Source organism: Cottoperca gobio, chromosome 5 (genome assembly GCF_900634415.1).
Source record: "Cottoperca gobio chromosome 5, fCotGob3.1, whole genome shotgun sequence".
Taxonomy (NCBI): Eukaryota; Metazoa; Chordata; class Actinopteri; order Perciformes; family Bovichtidae; genus Cottoperca; species Cottoperca gobio.
The window spans coordinates 19,937,340-19,949,547 of NC_041359.1; the positions used below are offsets into that span (position 1 = coordinate 19,937,340).

Genomic DNA, 12,208 nt, shown 5'->3' on the forward strand with positions numbered 1-12,208 from the left:
GTTACTTTATTCATCCTCTTGAGGAAATTATGACCTGCATGATAATACTTTATTCTTTCAGCTGCAACCCCGGCGGTGTAAAATGGACTGTGGGAGCAAATCAAAAATAATCTAAAAACATAATTCAAAGTGATAAACAGATTTGCTTTCATATATTGATAATCACCCACAGCATAGGCCTATATTACAGTCTGTGTGACTGTAAGCACACGACTGACTTGTCATAGAGAAACACACGGCTCAGAAACTGATACAAAGTGAACTTATATGATATGATTTGCTATAAGTTCGACATGTCGGAGTTGTGTGCTTACAATGCTGCAGACTGTATGCATTGCCATGCGTTACTTTGCATTTATATTTGATCCAAAGTCAGTTTCACACCAATGTTGAGCATGCAAAGGACTGAAGAACAGGGCGGGTACAACAAGCTAGAAAGAGTCCAAAGAGGTTTGAAGCTCCGGTAGGAACCTCCTCACTTTGAGAAGAAGTGGAATTCAAGTTTCGTGGTCAGTTGCATGAATGATCTACTCTCACTTAGTCCTTTTTAACCCTTCACTAATACTTGCCGGGCACTTGTTAAGTGTTGGATCGCTGAAGGTTTTCTTCTTCATGTATTCAAACAAGTAAAGCAATGGTTCCCATCCTAGGGACCAGTGGGGGTCTCCAAAGCGTCATTAAAAAAATGACGTTTGTATTATTATTTTATATAAAAACTTCTCACAGGATAAGGGCATGAGGAAGATCTGAACACAAGTTATATTCACAGAGCCTTCATGCATAACAGCCTTGTCCTGCATTGATAAGAATGCAGTTAAAACCAAAGAGCTAATAAAACGATGGTCAAATAAAACTTATTAAGAAGCTTATTAAGTATATATGATTGTTTACATTTTTTAATGTTCACTGTTTGGATTGATTGAACAGTTCATCAGTTGTTCTGTACTGTTGTTGTTATGCATTGAACATATTACAAAAGATCCATAAAATATGTCAATTTATATTAGTCAGGGCTCGTCAGTTGGTAGAAAAGGGAAAAAGGTTGAGATCCACTGATGTTGAGCAGCCTGAGAAGGAGGAGACCCTCGAAACCCGGCGCGGATCTTGTACCAGGTTGAGAGTAACTCCTGTTTTAACTTTGTTGAAATCAAGTTGCCTCTCCAGAACAGACTTCAGTGTTCAGATTTCAGAGGACACTTTTTTGGGGAATCCCTAAACACACTTAACAGAAATGATGCTGATGTGTTTTCTGTCGACAGCGCCATCTGCTGGTCCAGACTCTGAATATCTGCAGGAACTAAACTTCGACTGACTGAACGACACCATGTCTCATTACGACTTGTAATATACATTACATTACAGGTCATTTAGCAGACGCTCTTATCCAGAGCGACTTACAGTGAACTAACTACAGGGTCAGTCTCCCTGGAGCAACCTGGGGTTAAGTACCTTGCTCAGGGGCACAATGCTGGCAGCCTGTTATTGAACTCACAACCATGTGCAGTCTGCAGATGGGACCACGAAAGGAATAAATATATTTGAACAAGTAGCCTAATGTAGATAACTGATGCATAAAGTTGGAAATAATCAAATGTGTTACATATTTACATAATTAATACTTGCCAGCACTAATACAGTAAGACCACAGATTTACAATCCATTGTAACAACATGATATTGTTAAGAGGGCGAACAATAAGCAAACATGGGCATCATCAACAGGTAGTTGTGAATTGTCATTAAAACAGCTGCTCCTCTGCAGCAACTGCCAGGTCAGCTACAGTCCAGATATAAGTACTATATAAGTACTCAGATATTTCACTTAGTGTAAGTAAAAGTATCAATACTGCAGGGTGGAAATACTTAATTACTTTATTACTATACATCTGCTTTCATAATCTTACTTCATTACAGTAAAAAAATACTATCCATTTTAGAATAATGAATATTATATAATAAGATTATAATTACTGATGCATTCATGTGTAAATGTGGAGATACTTTTAATTATTTTTATATATAGCTCGTGTGTTTTAACATATTCTTTTCTTTTGGATTGTTTTGCATTTATTGGATAGTCCAGATAGACAAGAAAGGAGGAAGACATGCAGCAAAGGGTGTTTGCAAACAGATATTAAATGAAAATATCATATAACCTAGTTGTAATTATATAAAATTTGAGACATCGACCAGAGTGGAGTCCTTCATGACGATGAGTGCATCCTGCCAGCAAGAAGACGAAGCTGCTCTGACTGTCAGTACACAGCTGTCTTGTGATTCTTACAGGAGAGATAAGAAATCTGCAGGCAGACGTGAAAGCAGCATCTACAAGAAGATGAAGTATGCTTCAAATCAAGTCCACAAACAAAGCTCCAGCTGGCAACAGAACAAGATTTTGATGAAGCTGTCGAGTCAGAAGGCAGAGATTTGAAATCTGTCTCTGCATGTCCCGAAGATGTGTCTCCCTCTGCCCCTGTTGCCTCCAGTGAGGACATCAACACACGTCATGTTGTTAGAGTGTTGTTGTATGGTATGTCCTGGTTCTGGTGGTATGTTGTGTGTGTGTGTGTGTGCCATACCGATGTTGATCATCCATTTAGTGGGTAATCTGGTGCTTTTGATCATATCACATGATCTTCATCAGCAGACAAAGTTTCTAACTATAACCATGACTCCTACAAATACATATTTGATATTTTTACAACTGTGTTATATTATATTGTCATTTACTATGTGTTTAAAGTTATGGATGCTTCACAAGAAGAGTTTAAGTTGTTGACAACTATCGAATCAAATCAAGTTTATTCATAAAGCACATTTAAAAACAACCAAAGTGCTGTACAGTACAAACATGGTGACAGCAACAGTAATGATAACATACCAATACTTTATATAGTTATTTTTTATATTGTTTGGTTGAAAATCCTTTTTCATCTACTTCTGCGATTTCACTACCAAGACGACTGACAATGATAATATTTAACATGACGCGTTACTATCTGAGTGAGGAACCAGAAGCGCTCAGCTGTCCCAAACACACACACACACGCACACGCACACACACACACACACACACACACACACACACACAAATAAACTTGAGTTGAAACTTGATCACAGTGAAATTATACATTTTAAGAGCAAATGCTTTTTGTTCAAGGCTCTGACCACTAATATCCGTTAGTGGTGCATTACGTAGTGCATGGCAGATAAGAAGCCTTTGTGTGGTTGATCAATACAGTTGAGTGTCCAGAGGAAACGGGGCGAGGCAGTCGACACACTGCCGAACAAGCCATCAGTCCCACTTAGGATCCCTACAAGGAGTTTCTTCAGATGGAGGTAAGAAAGTCAAATGTTAATATTGTTATTATTCATTTGAAATATTCCTAGATGATGATAACATAATACTTTTAGTGAAGTGGATGCATCACATTACAATGTATGTTCTGTATACAAACATACAGAAAAAGAATGCCCTCTATCACATCATCCTTGTTGTAAAACATTCTTGTGTATTAGGAATTGATTTAAATTGTTTGTTGCAGGCCTCAAACAAACATATGTCAAACCTGGAGAGTGGCATGGTCAACATTATCAAAGTTTTCCACAAATACTCGGGTCACAAGTGCAAGCTGAAGAAAGCAGAGCTTAAAGAGCTCATCAACAATGAGATGAGTCATTTCATATTGGTAAGTTCAGGAAGCAAAACTGCTTTATGTGTGTGAAACAGTTTAATTGTGTGCTGTTGAAAATGAGATAATTGGATATGTTGACCAGTGGTGGAATTTAACTGGTTCATTTACTACTTAAGTACTGTGCTTAATATCATTTTGAGATATTTGTACTGTAGTTGAGTATTTCCATTTTCTGCTACTTTAAATGATTTACTTTACAAATACTGTACATTTTACTCCGAAACATTGGTTTGATAGTTTAGATGCTTTGCAGATTCAGATTATTAATACAAAGTATAAATATAATAAATGATGGTGTGTTGTTATAGGTTAAGCCTTAAGCTAACATTGCACGTACACACGTCACACTTTTCAATGCAGCTATTCCTACTAGCTTCCTCTAAAATATGGTAAATGTACAGAACATTATCAAACAACATTACTTTATCACCACTTTCAGGCCAAACAAGTTACATCCTCTCCAGCTTTTTTTCTTCTTCTGGTGTAAAATGAGCATTTAGACCTCATGGTGTCACTATACTTATTATGGACTTTCAATCTTTTAATTTAATTGCCTTAAAAAATTTCTCACTTTTGCAGAAAATCCAGGATAATGAAATTCTGGATGAGCTCTTTGCGGACCTCGACCAAAACGGAGACCTGGAGATTGACTTCAAAGAGTTCATCGCCCTCATCGCCATGGTTACCTCATCATGCCATGAACTCTTTATCCCAAAATAACACAATGATACATTAGCATGTACGTATAGTCATTAAACATTTGAGCATCACAGAAACAGTGTCTGAATTTTCTCTAAATGGGGCGGAGTGATTAGTGTGTACATGAACAAGACCGACATAACCAATGTTTAGTATTATAAAGGTTTGTTTCATAAAATGAATTGATAAAACACATTTACTACAAGGGTGCTCAGTGACACTGACTTAGAGCACCTGAAACAAGTCGGAGCCAATATCGTACAACTGCAGCGCTTCAGACGAGCATTTCTGAATCTACCAGTCTGACCTGTGCAACATTTTACACCTGCAAACAGCGCCTCCTTGTGGAGAATCTTCAGCCTGCTAAATATGAAGAAGTGAGTTTGTAAATGTGTTTGTTACACATCAGTTCTAGGAGTTCCTTTACATCTAAAAACAACATATTTATTTTTCTCTCCCTCTGTTCTCTGCATGTAAAACTCACGGTCACATTTATGACGAGGCATTTTCTATCTCATCACAAATTCACCGTCTCAGATTAATCTCTAGAAAATCCAGGATCTTCTTCCAAGCATCTTCTTGGGCAGCAGCGTGGGGTGCAAGGTGACCTCCCCACAGAGTGACCACTGCAAGAGAAACAGAACCGAGCGGCATTATAATTACTTTCCATAATAGTTACATTATTCTGTATTACAATGACCAGTCACACATTCAAAATGTATACAATAGGATTTCTCTTGAGGATTATGCAGCTCTGAGATAGGGCTCACGTTTTTTGGGTTTGACGCTCCACAGGGACGATCTTGAATTTGGCATGTAGGGCGGTTCAATCAGGTGACCGGCACCGGGGTACGACAAACGAGTGAACAGCTGGGATTTACCTGCAGCCATCAGGGTCTCCTCGATCTGATGACCAATAAAACAGCGCTATAACAACAACAACAACCACCAATAACCTCACGGTGAGCACGTAAACAAGTTCATACAGGAGCATCAAAGTGAATCTCACAGCTAACAAATGTAAAGATCTGTTTCATTTACAACTAAAGTGAATGTGTTATTAAAAGAGTGTGAGATCAAGAATGCTTGACATAACAAAACACCATCCATTATAGTTTGCACTGACTATTTATCAAGGACTGCTTATGCTTTCCAACAACAATAATTTGTAATACTGGAAAAGAAAAACAGTCAAATAAATCAGTCTACCAGGTTTGCGTTCTCCATACTTGAAGAGCTCATGTCATCTTCACCCACTATGTACATTAATGGACAGGCGAGATGCTCCATCTGCAAAAAACACAAGACGTCATTCTGGAGCAGAGTTTCTCTTATTGATACAACATTTACATTTATATTTTGTAAGCATGAGTGTACATGTGTGTTGCGGTGGGTTCAGGGAGGCTGATCATTCCTTACCTTCACTATGTTCTCAGGGGGAATGTTTGCAGGCAATGAGATGTCTCTGAAACTCACGAAGCCTTGATCATCATAAGTCCAATATCTCTGGCCACTGAAAGGATAAGTTAACAGAGAAAAACCTTAAGTCTTGTTGTGATACTGCTTTTCAAATTCATAAAGTTCTCAATCAAAATGCACAACACCTATCTACAATCTATAAAAGTGCTAAGTATCACACCTGATGCTAGACCTATCAGACGGATTCCTGGAATAATATCACAGTGATGTTTTGACTATAATATCCTACAAATTTCATATTTAATGACCATTACTTTTCCATTTGTTCTTCATCCATGAGCTTGATGGTATTTCCTGCTGGGCCATTGATACAAATCAAACAGGATGGCTGCAGGGGAGAACATTAATTGTTGAAAGTCAATGTGAACTCAATAAACTTCATTTAAAGTCATGATTAACTTTATTTTGCTTGGCATATAGTTAAAGTATCATCATTATTATTATTCATTCTAACGTGTGAGTTTTCATGTACATGGAGTTATGTATTAATCAAACTGTAAATTAAGAAATGAATAACAAGACCTTTCTCACATACTTTGACATCAGACTGAGTGGCAATTCGAAGAGTCAGGTAGACTCCAAAGGAGAGTCCTATGATCCCGATTCTGTTGGCACAGACCTGCGGATGATCTTGAAGTAGGTGGAATGCTGACTGTCCAAACAAACACATTATTAAAAGTGAGATGTATACATGATGCAGAAAGAAAGAAATGAAGGATAAGGTAAAGCATCTTATCTTACTGTGAAATATGAATCACCAACATTGATACGGTTTTGTGGGCCAGGCAAATCTCTGTGCCCAAAGTAGGCCAGGGCCAAGCTAGCATAGCCCTTGGATGCAAAAAGGGCAGAGCGGTACTCTACCAGTCCTCCACCCATTCCCCACATGTCCAACATGGCTGGAAATGGGCCTGGGCCTGCAGGAAATCAATACAGTAGTTGCTGTTTAGAGGTCTGTCCATGTGCAATGTGTAAGATATATGGGCAGAACTTTAGTTTAAAACATTCGAAAGATGAACTATCAACAGAATGCGAAGAAGTAACAGTTTTAATGTTATGTCAAAGATTTGTGTGGACCCAGTATTAGAGGTGAAATGCTGCCCCGCTATTTCATTGGAGCATGTAGCCAGGCATTACATTCAATCTTGTGCTCACCGGGCGGTAAAAACAACGTCCCCACAACTCCATCCTGGCGAATCTCTATTCTCCGTACGCCTGGTGCCATGTACCAGCGCTCAGCAGTTACTGCAGCCAGCTCGCTGCTCTGTCTCTCACTGTGTGAAACGTGGCCCTCCAGTAAGGACAAGAGCATTACGTATGGAGTCTCTACGTTCTTTTTCCTCAGCCTGTAAGAACGGGCACATTTCAGTCAGGAAACTCTCATCATCTCATTGATATCACATTGTATTCAAAGTAACCTCAATTCTAAGGGTGGATGCTGGAGGGATGGAGGGAGTTGTTTGTGGGAAGCAGTCAGTAGTTGTAGCAGCTAGTTCTCTGCTGAAGAGTCACATCTGTTCATCTGTTCAAGTGTGAGGAATATATGACTTTACAAATGATAAATGTGCACTGCCTGAACAACAGCGAGGCTCCACTATTAACAGAGTTAATGCAAAGCTTTAAACAGACAAGGTGTTTGCAGATGTTTGCATCACCTGCCTCAAACCTTCTCTTGCACCAGGAGCCGGCTGCAGTCCCCAGAACAGTCCCATCGGCTCACAGCCCAAATATGAACCCCCGACTGAAGGATCCCTGGTCACTATTAAAGAGAAATGAGGACAGAGAGGATAGAGACTCACCAACCTGCCTGCATTAAAGTCTAAATGGTTCAAATAATCTGAGTTCTAAAAGTTGCAACCACCATACACAGATTCAATATTAAAAAGGACAGTTCCCACCTGTAGTAGATATTTTTCCTATTACCTCTCACACTAAGACAATTTAGATTGCTAAATAGCGCTATCAGGTATAAGGGAACATATATATTTTTGCTTTGCTTTTTGACTGTCCTTGTAACTTTAAATCAACCACTTTTACAGCTCTGATTTAAAATGTAAAACTTTATTCAGCTTAATTGCTCTTATAATGTTTTTGTTCTGAGTAACTGTAAGTTTTGTTATACGAGATGTGGACACTAAACTACCTGCAAACAGCAGGGTCATTGTCATGAATCTTTTGCGAAAACATGTATTTTAACCTCCTTTTTTGCGTCTACAATCCTACTATTGTGTCTTCTTTTAGAAATTGTAACAAGTTAATACTTACATTTGTGGTAATTACATTATAACAAAAGCATTACATGTGACTCACAGTTGACATTCCCATCTGCATTTGTATTGTAATGGGCGAATGCCTCCCACAGGTCTCCATCATCACTGTGCATTTGTGCACACACTGTGACGGGACACTGTGGTTGCAGGAAGTGCCCTTTAATGCTGATCTGGTCATCTATGAGGGCACGAGCAGGAGCGGCTGTCAATAGCGGGGCTGGTCCAAAGCTGCTCTTCCACATAACTCCACCTACGGGTAGAAGGAAAATATATTTGTGTGGATGAATTAAATCATGGTTTAGCTTTAAATGATGCTGCACAAAACCTTAAAAAATAGCTTTAAATGAAGAAAGATTCAATTTAAACCCCTCTTTAAACGTCAGTTTGGTCTAAACCTATATTGCATTTAATTATGTTGCACCAAAACTTTAAAGGTTTAACTTTTAAAATGGCTGAGATGGATTGAGCAAAAATAATCAAGTTCCTCAAAGAAAGTTAAGGCTCATTGTTCCATGTTATGCTCCATTAATTCGGCCAACACGTTTTTCTCAAAGGAGGAGAAATTAGAGTTTCTCTGCTGAGCCATTATGAACAGTGTTAGGCTACCTAAATGATTATTTAGCTAGCTAGCACATTCATTCATTCATTTTCTCCATCTTCATATTGATTAAACCCAACTTAAATGTACTAAACAAGTCTAGTTTTTAATTGTGCAACAGAGCTCTGCTTAATTTTAAATCTGGATTTACTCATTTTAAAAAGGATATATCATGAAAAGCTTTGTGTTTTTGGACATACATCTGGGTATCTCGAGAGCCTATGAACCAACAAACATGATGTGAATATATTAGATAAAACAAAACGTTTCAGACAGAGGGTGAATACAGGTATATTCAGACACAGTATGAGAAAAGATAATGCATTTTTTGAACATCAAATGTTTTAGAAGAAACCCAAAATATAGTTTGAACCTGAAAATAAGCTTAATATGTCCCCTTTAAAACTAGTTTAGCTAAGCTCTGATTATAACTTATCTTAGAGTAAATCAATCATTGTTGGTGCAGCCTTGCAGCAGTATTTCAAATGCTCTAATGTCAATGTATTAGATTTGGTGTCAGAGGGTTGATAAAGACCCGATAGAGTCACTTTGACAAGTGTACAGGATAAGCTGGGAATCATATCACCTTAAATTAACCCTACGATTAATAGCCTTTACTACTGTATGTTTCTGCATCAAAATGTACATAACTATAGCCAATGAGTAGACAAGTGTGCCAGCTTGTTTGCAGGTGCAGCAGTTCATGAGAAACTAGACTTGGTTTAGCAACTTAAACTCATGGTTAACTTTCCATAACATTCTCTATATCATAGTGCAGTCCAACATAACCTCCTTGGTGTAGATTGGCAGGAATTCATTAAAAGACATGAACTTCATTGTAAATATTAATCCTAAAATTAACATTTGCATGATTTGTAGAAAATATTTTGTATTTATTTTACACTTGTAACAACTGGCTGTAGTGAAAATCACCTGAACTCAGGTGTTCACATACAGTACATCCGAATCAGACCTTTGTGTGAAAGCAGCAGCAGTTGTAGAGCTGAAGTATTATATAAGCACATTTACTCAGAGTCACAGTAGATTTCACTACTCAACACAATCTCTCCAATAACCCCTAATAACACAATAAAGAACGATATTCTTACCCAGAGCACGCTGCAAACATGCCAGGTTCCTGTGTACACTGAAGCACGGTATCATCTTCGTTTCTATGAGCTGACGTATTGTTGTCACACTCACTAGAGCTCAATGGTGTTTCTGTCTACCCTACAGAAGGAGGTAAAATATATGAAACACTTACGAGTCATGTAAATTATTAAGGTTCTTCTGTCACGGAGGTGTAGAGTTACACATTAAACCTTACAACTGATCCAAGAGTGAACTCTTGGCTAACTTCTGCTGCTAAAGCTTGCGCTTCTGGTGGTAATCGACCTTTGACCTGTATCTTGTGTAACCTCCCAGTTAGTGTGTTAGAAAATTATTAATTTACTGACAACATTTAAATGTTATAATTGTTTAATCTGGAGTTAAGTTAAGCTATTTCATACTGTTTGAATGTTAAGAATACATCTGTAAAATGTATTACCGTATTTTCCACACTATAAGGCGCACTTAAAAGCCTTTAATTTTCTCAAAAAACAACAGTGGATTCATTCTGGTTGTGTTTACTGATCTCGAAGCGATTTTGTGTGGTACACGGCGCTCTGTCAAAATGTTTTAGTACGACTTTGGAAAACTACAAAGCCGCACTGTGCTGCCTATTTCTATGTTTATAGAGTTGGGACATGTTTTTTGGCTCAGAGTGAGCGCTCCTTGGTTTGTTGGTTTGCTGGGGGCGTGTCAGAGTGAGCGCTTCTGCTTTGCGAGGATCTTTGTTTACGGAGCTGCGAGATCAACACGTGGAGCAGAGACGCCAAAAAACTGTGTTTGTGACTGTGATGCTTGAGCCTTGGAAACTATTTGTCTTTTTACAAAGTAAAAGAAGAACAGTAAAGTCAAGAAAGCAAACCTTGCATCTTTATTGGAGGACTTTTGCATGCTAGCTAACTGTCTAGCTACGCATAGGGATACGCGCTGTAAGGGCAGAACACGCACCGCTTGCAGCATTACGGCTATCGTAGTCAGGAGCGTCGCGGAGTAATACATACTGTGCTTCACCATAATATTACAGTGTGTGTGTATAAGGACCCTAAAATGGCACCTGTCAAGAGACACGCTTACGACGCGGACTTCAAACTCAAGGCTATCAGTCACGCAGTAGAACATGGGAATAGAGAGAATTCAACATTAATGAATCAATGGTACGGAAGTGGAGGAAGCAAGAAGATGACGTTTGATTTGGCGGTATCAGACTGTTTTTTTTACGTGTTACAACTGAACAAGGTTGGGAGTTATTGTGTATACGCTCATTAACGTTTGAAAAATGTTGATAGTTATTGTGAACACGTTTAATAAAGTTTGACTGACTGACTTATCTGACTGTTTTGTTTCGCTTAATGCGCCTTATAGTCCGGTGCGCTTTATATATGAAAACAGATCGAAAATAGACCATTCATTGACAGTGCGCTTTATAGTGCGGAAAATACGGTATATTGTATTCTCAAATTGTTCATCAAATTCATTGATGATGAGTTGAACTGTTAAAGTCAATGTATTGGAGTAAAAAGGAAAAATATTTCCTTCTGAAATGAAGTATAAAATAAATATAAAGAGGCATACAATAAAAGTAACATCCCAAAGTACAGGTACCCCTACAAAAAGTTAACATATCATATGATCACTTTATCAACAGATGAATGAACTCACTTGCGTGTGCATCACACGTACCTACAGCCCTGTTCTGTACACAAAGAGGGCAGATGACAAACTCGTCCTGACAAACTTTCTCTTTAATTTTATCCTAAACTATTCAGCAACATTCCTTTATATGGTCATAGCCAGCGTAACTGAACATTGAAAAATTCAGCAAACCTCTTGAGGAAACGTTTTTGGAAGAGTTCAAACTTTAATTAATATTCAATGTGCATTGAAAATGTGACTCCCTGCAAACCTATGATGGAAATGGTGTATTGTTGTTTTAACTGCTTCCTGCTGAAGAAAAGTTAACATACAGGCATGAGGAAAATGAATGAAAAAAGAGGAGTTTTCAAAGGGGGCGTGATCCGTTTGTTCTGGATCACACTGCCATGGCCAAGCCTTATGAAGCATCAGGGTGGATTACAAACTCGCAAGGAAATGAGTTGACTCTCTTCATCTGGCAGTACGCTTGACCACTAGGCCATCACCATCCAAGATGTAAGAAGCAAGATGTTGAAATGATGAGATGATAGTTGTGGTATTTGAATTACACGTTACATTATTTTCAGACTGAACAGGAACTTAAACAACAGTTAACTGTGCATGCACAAACCATTCTGACAGTTTCTGGGGACTAGCTTGTGCTCTTTATCATAAGGTGTAGGTTTTACTGTTGCCTCTAACATGTATGAAATGAGCTAATAACTA

At 38.3% G+C, this 12,208-nt stretch overlaps 1 protein-coding gene across 6 annotated transcripts; it reads right to left on the minus strand.

Annotated features, from left to right (window-relative positions):
• Nucleotides 1–2,771: 2,771 nt before the first annotated feature.
• Nucleotides 2,772–10,134, minus strand: LOC115008157 (acyl-coenzyme A thioesterase 4-like). Of its 6 annotated transcripts, XR_003832277.1 has the most exons (13): nucleotides 9,850–10,134; nucleotides 8,183–8,392; nucleotides 7,532–7,631; nucleotides 7,028–7,218; nucleotides 6,614–6,789; nucleotides 6,408–6,524; nucleotides 6,127–6,200; nucleotides 5,813–5,906; nucleotides 5,603–5,683; nucleotides 5,164–5,299; nucleotides 4,923–5,019; nucleotides 4,266–4,398; nucleotides 2,772–3,326 (listed from the first exon to the last, which is right to left on the minus strand). XR_003832277.1 is itself a non-coding variant. In XM_029431516.1 (12 exons), exons 1-12 carry the CDS (start codon nucleotides 9,902–9,904, stop codon nucleotides 3,314–3,316), a joined length of 1,344 nt encoding a protein of 447 aa, XP_029287376.1. In that variant the 5' UTR covers nucleotides 9,905–10,134; the 3' UTR covers nucleotides 2,772–3,313. The 6 variants fall into 6 exon arrangements, 5 of the variants coding, with proteins under 5 accessions (XP_029287376.1, XP_029287375.1, XP_029287378.1 ...); XM_029431516.1 differs by lacking the exon at nucleotides 4,266–4,398; XM_029431515.1 differs by having other exon boundaries at nucleotides 2,772–4,398.
• Between the last annotated feature and the right edge of the window lie 2,074 nt (nucleotides 10,135–12,208).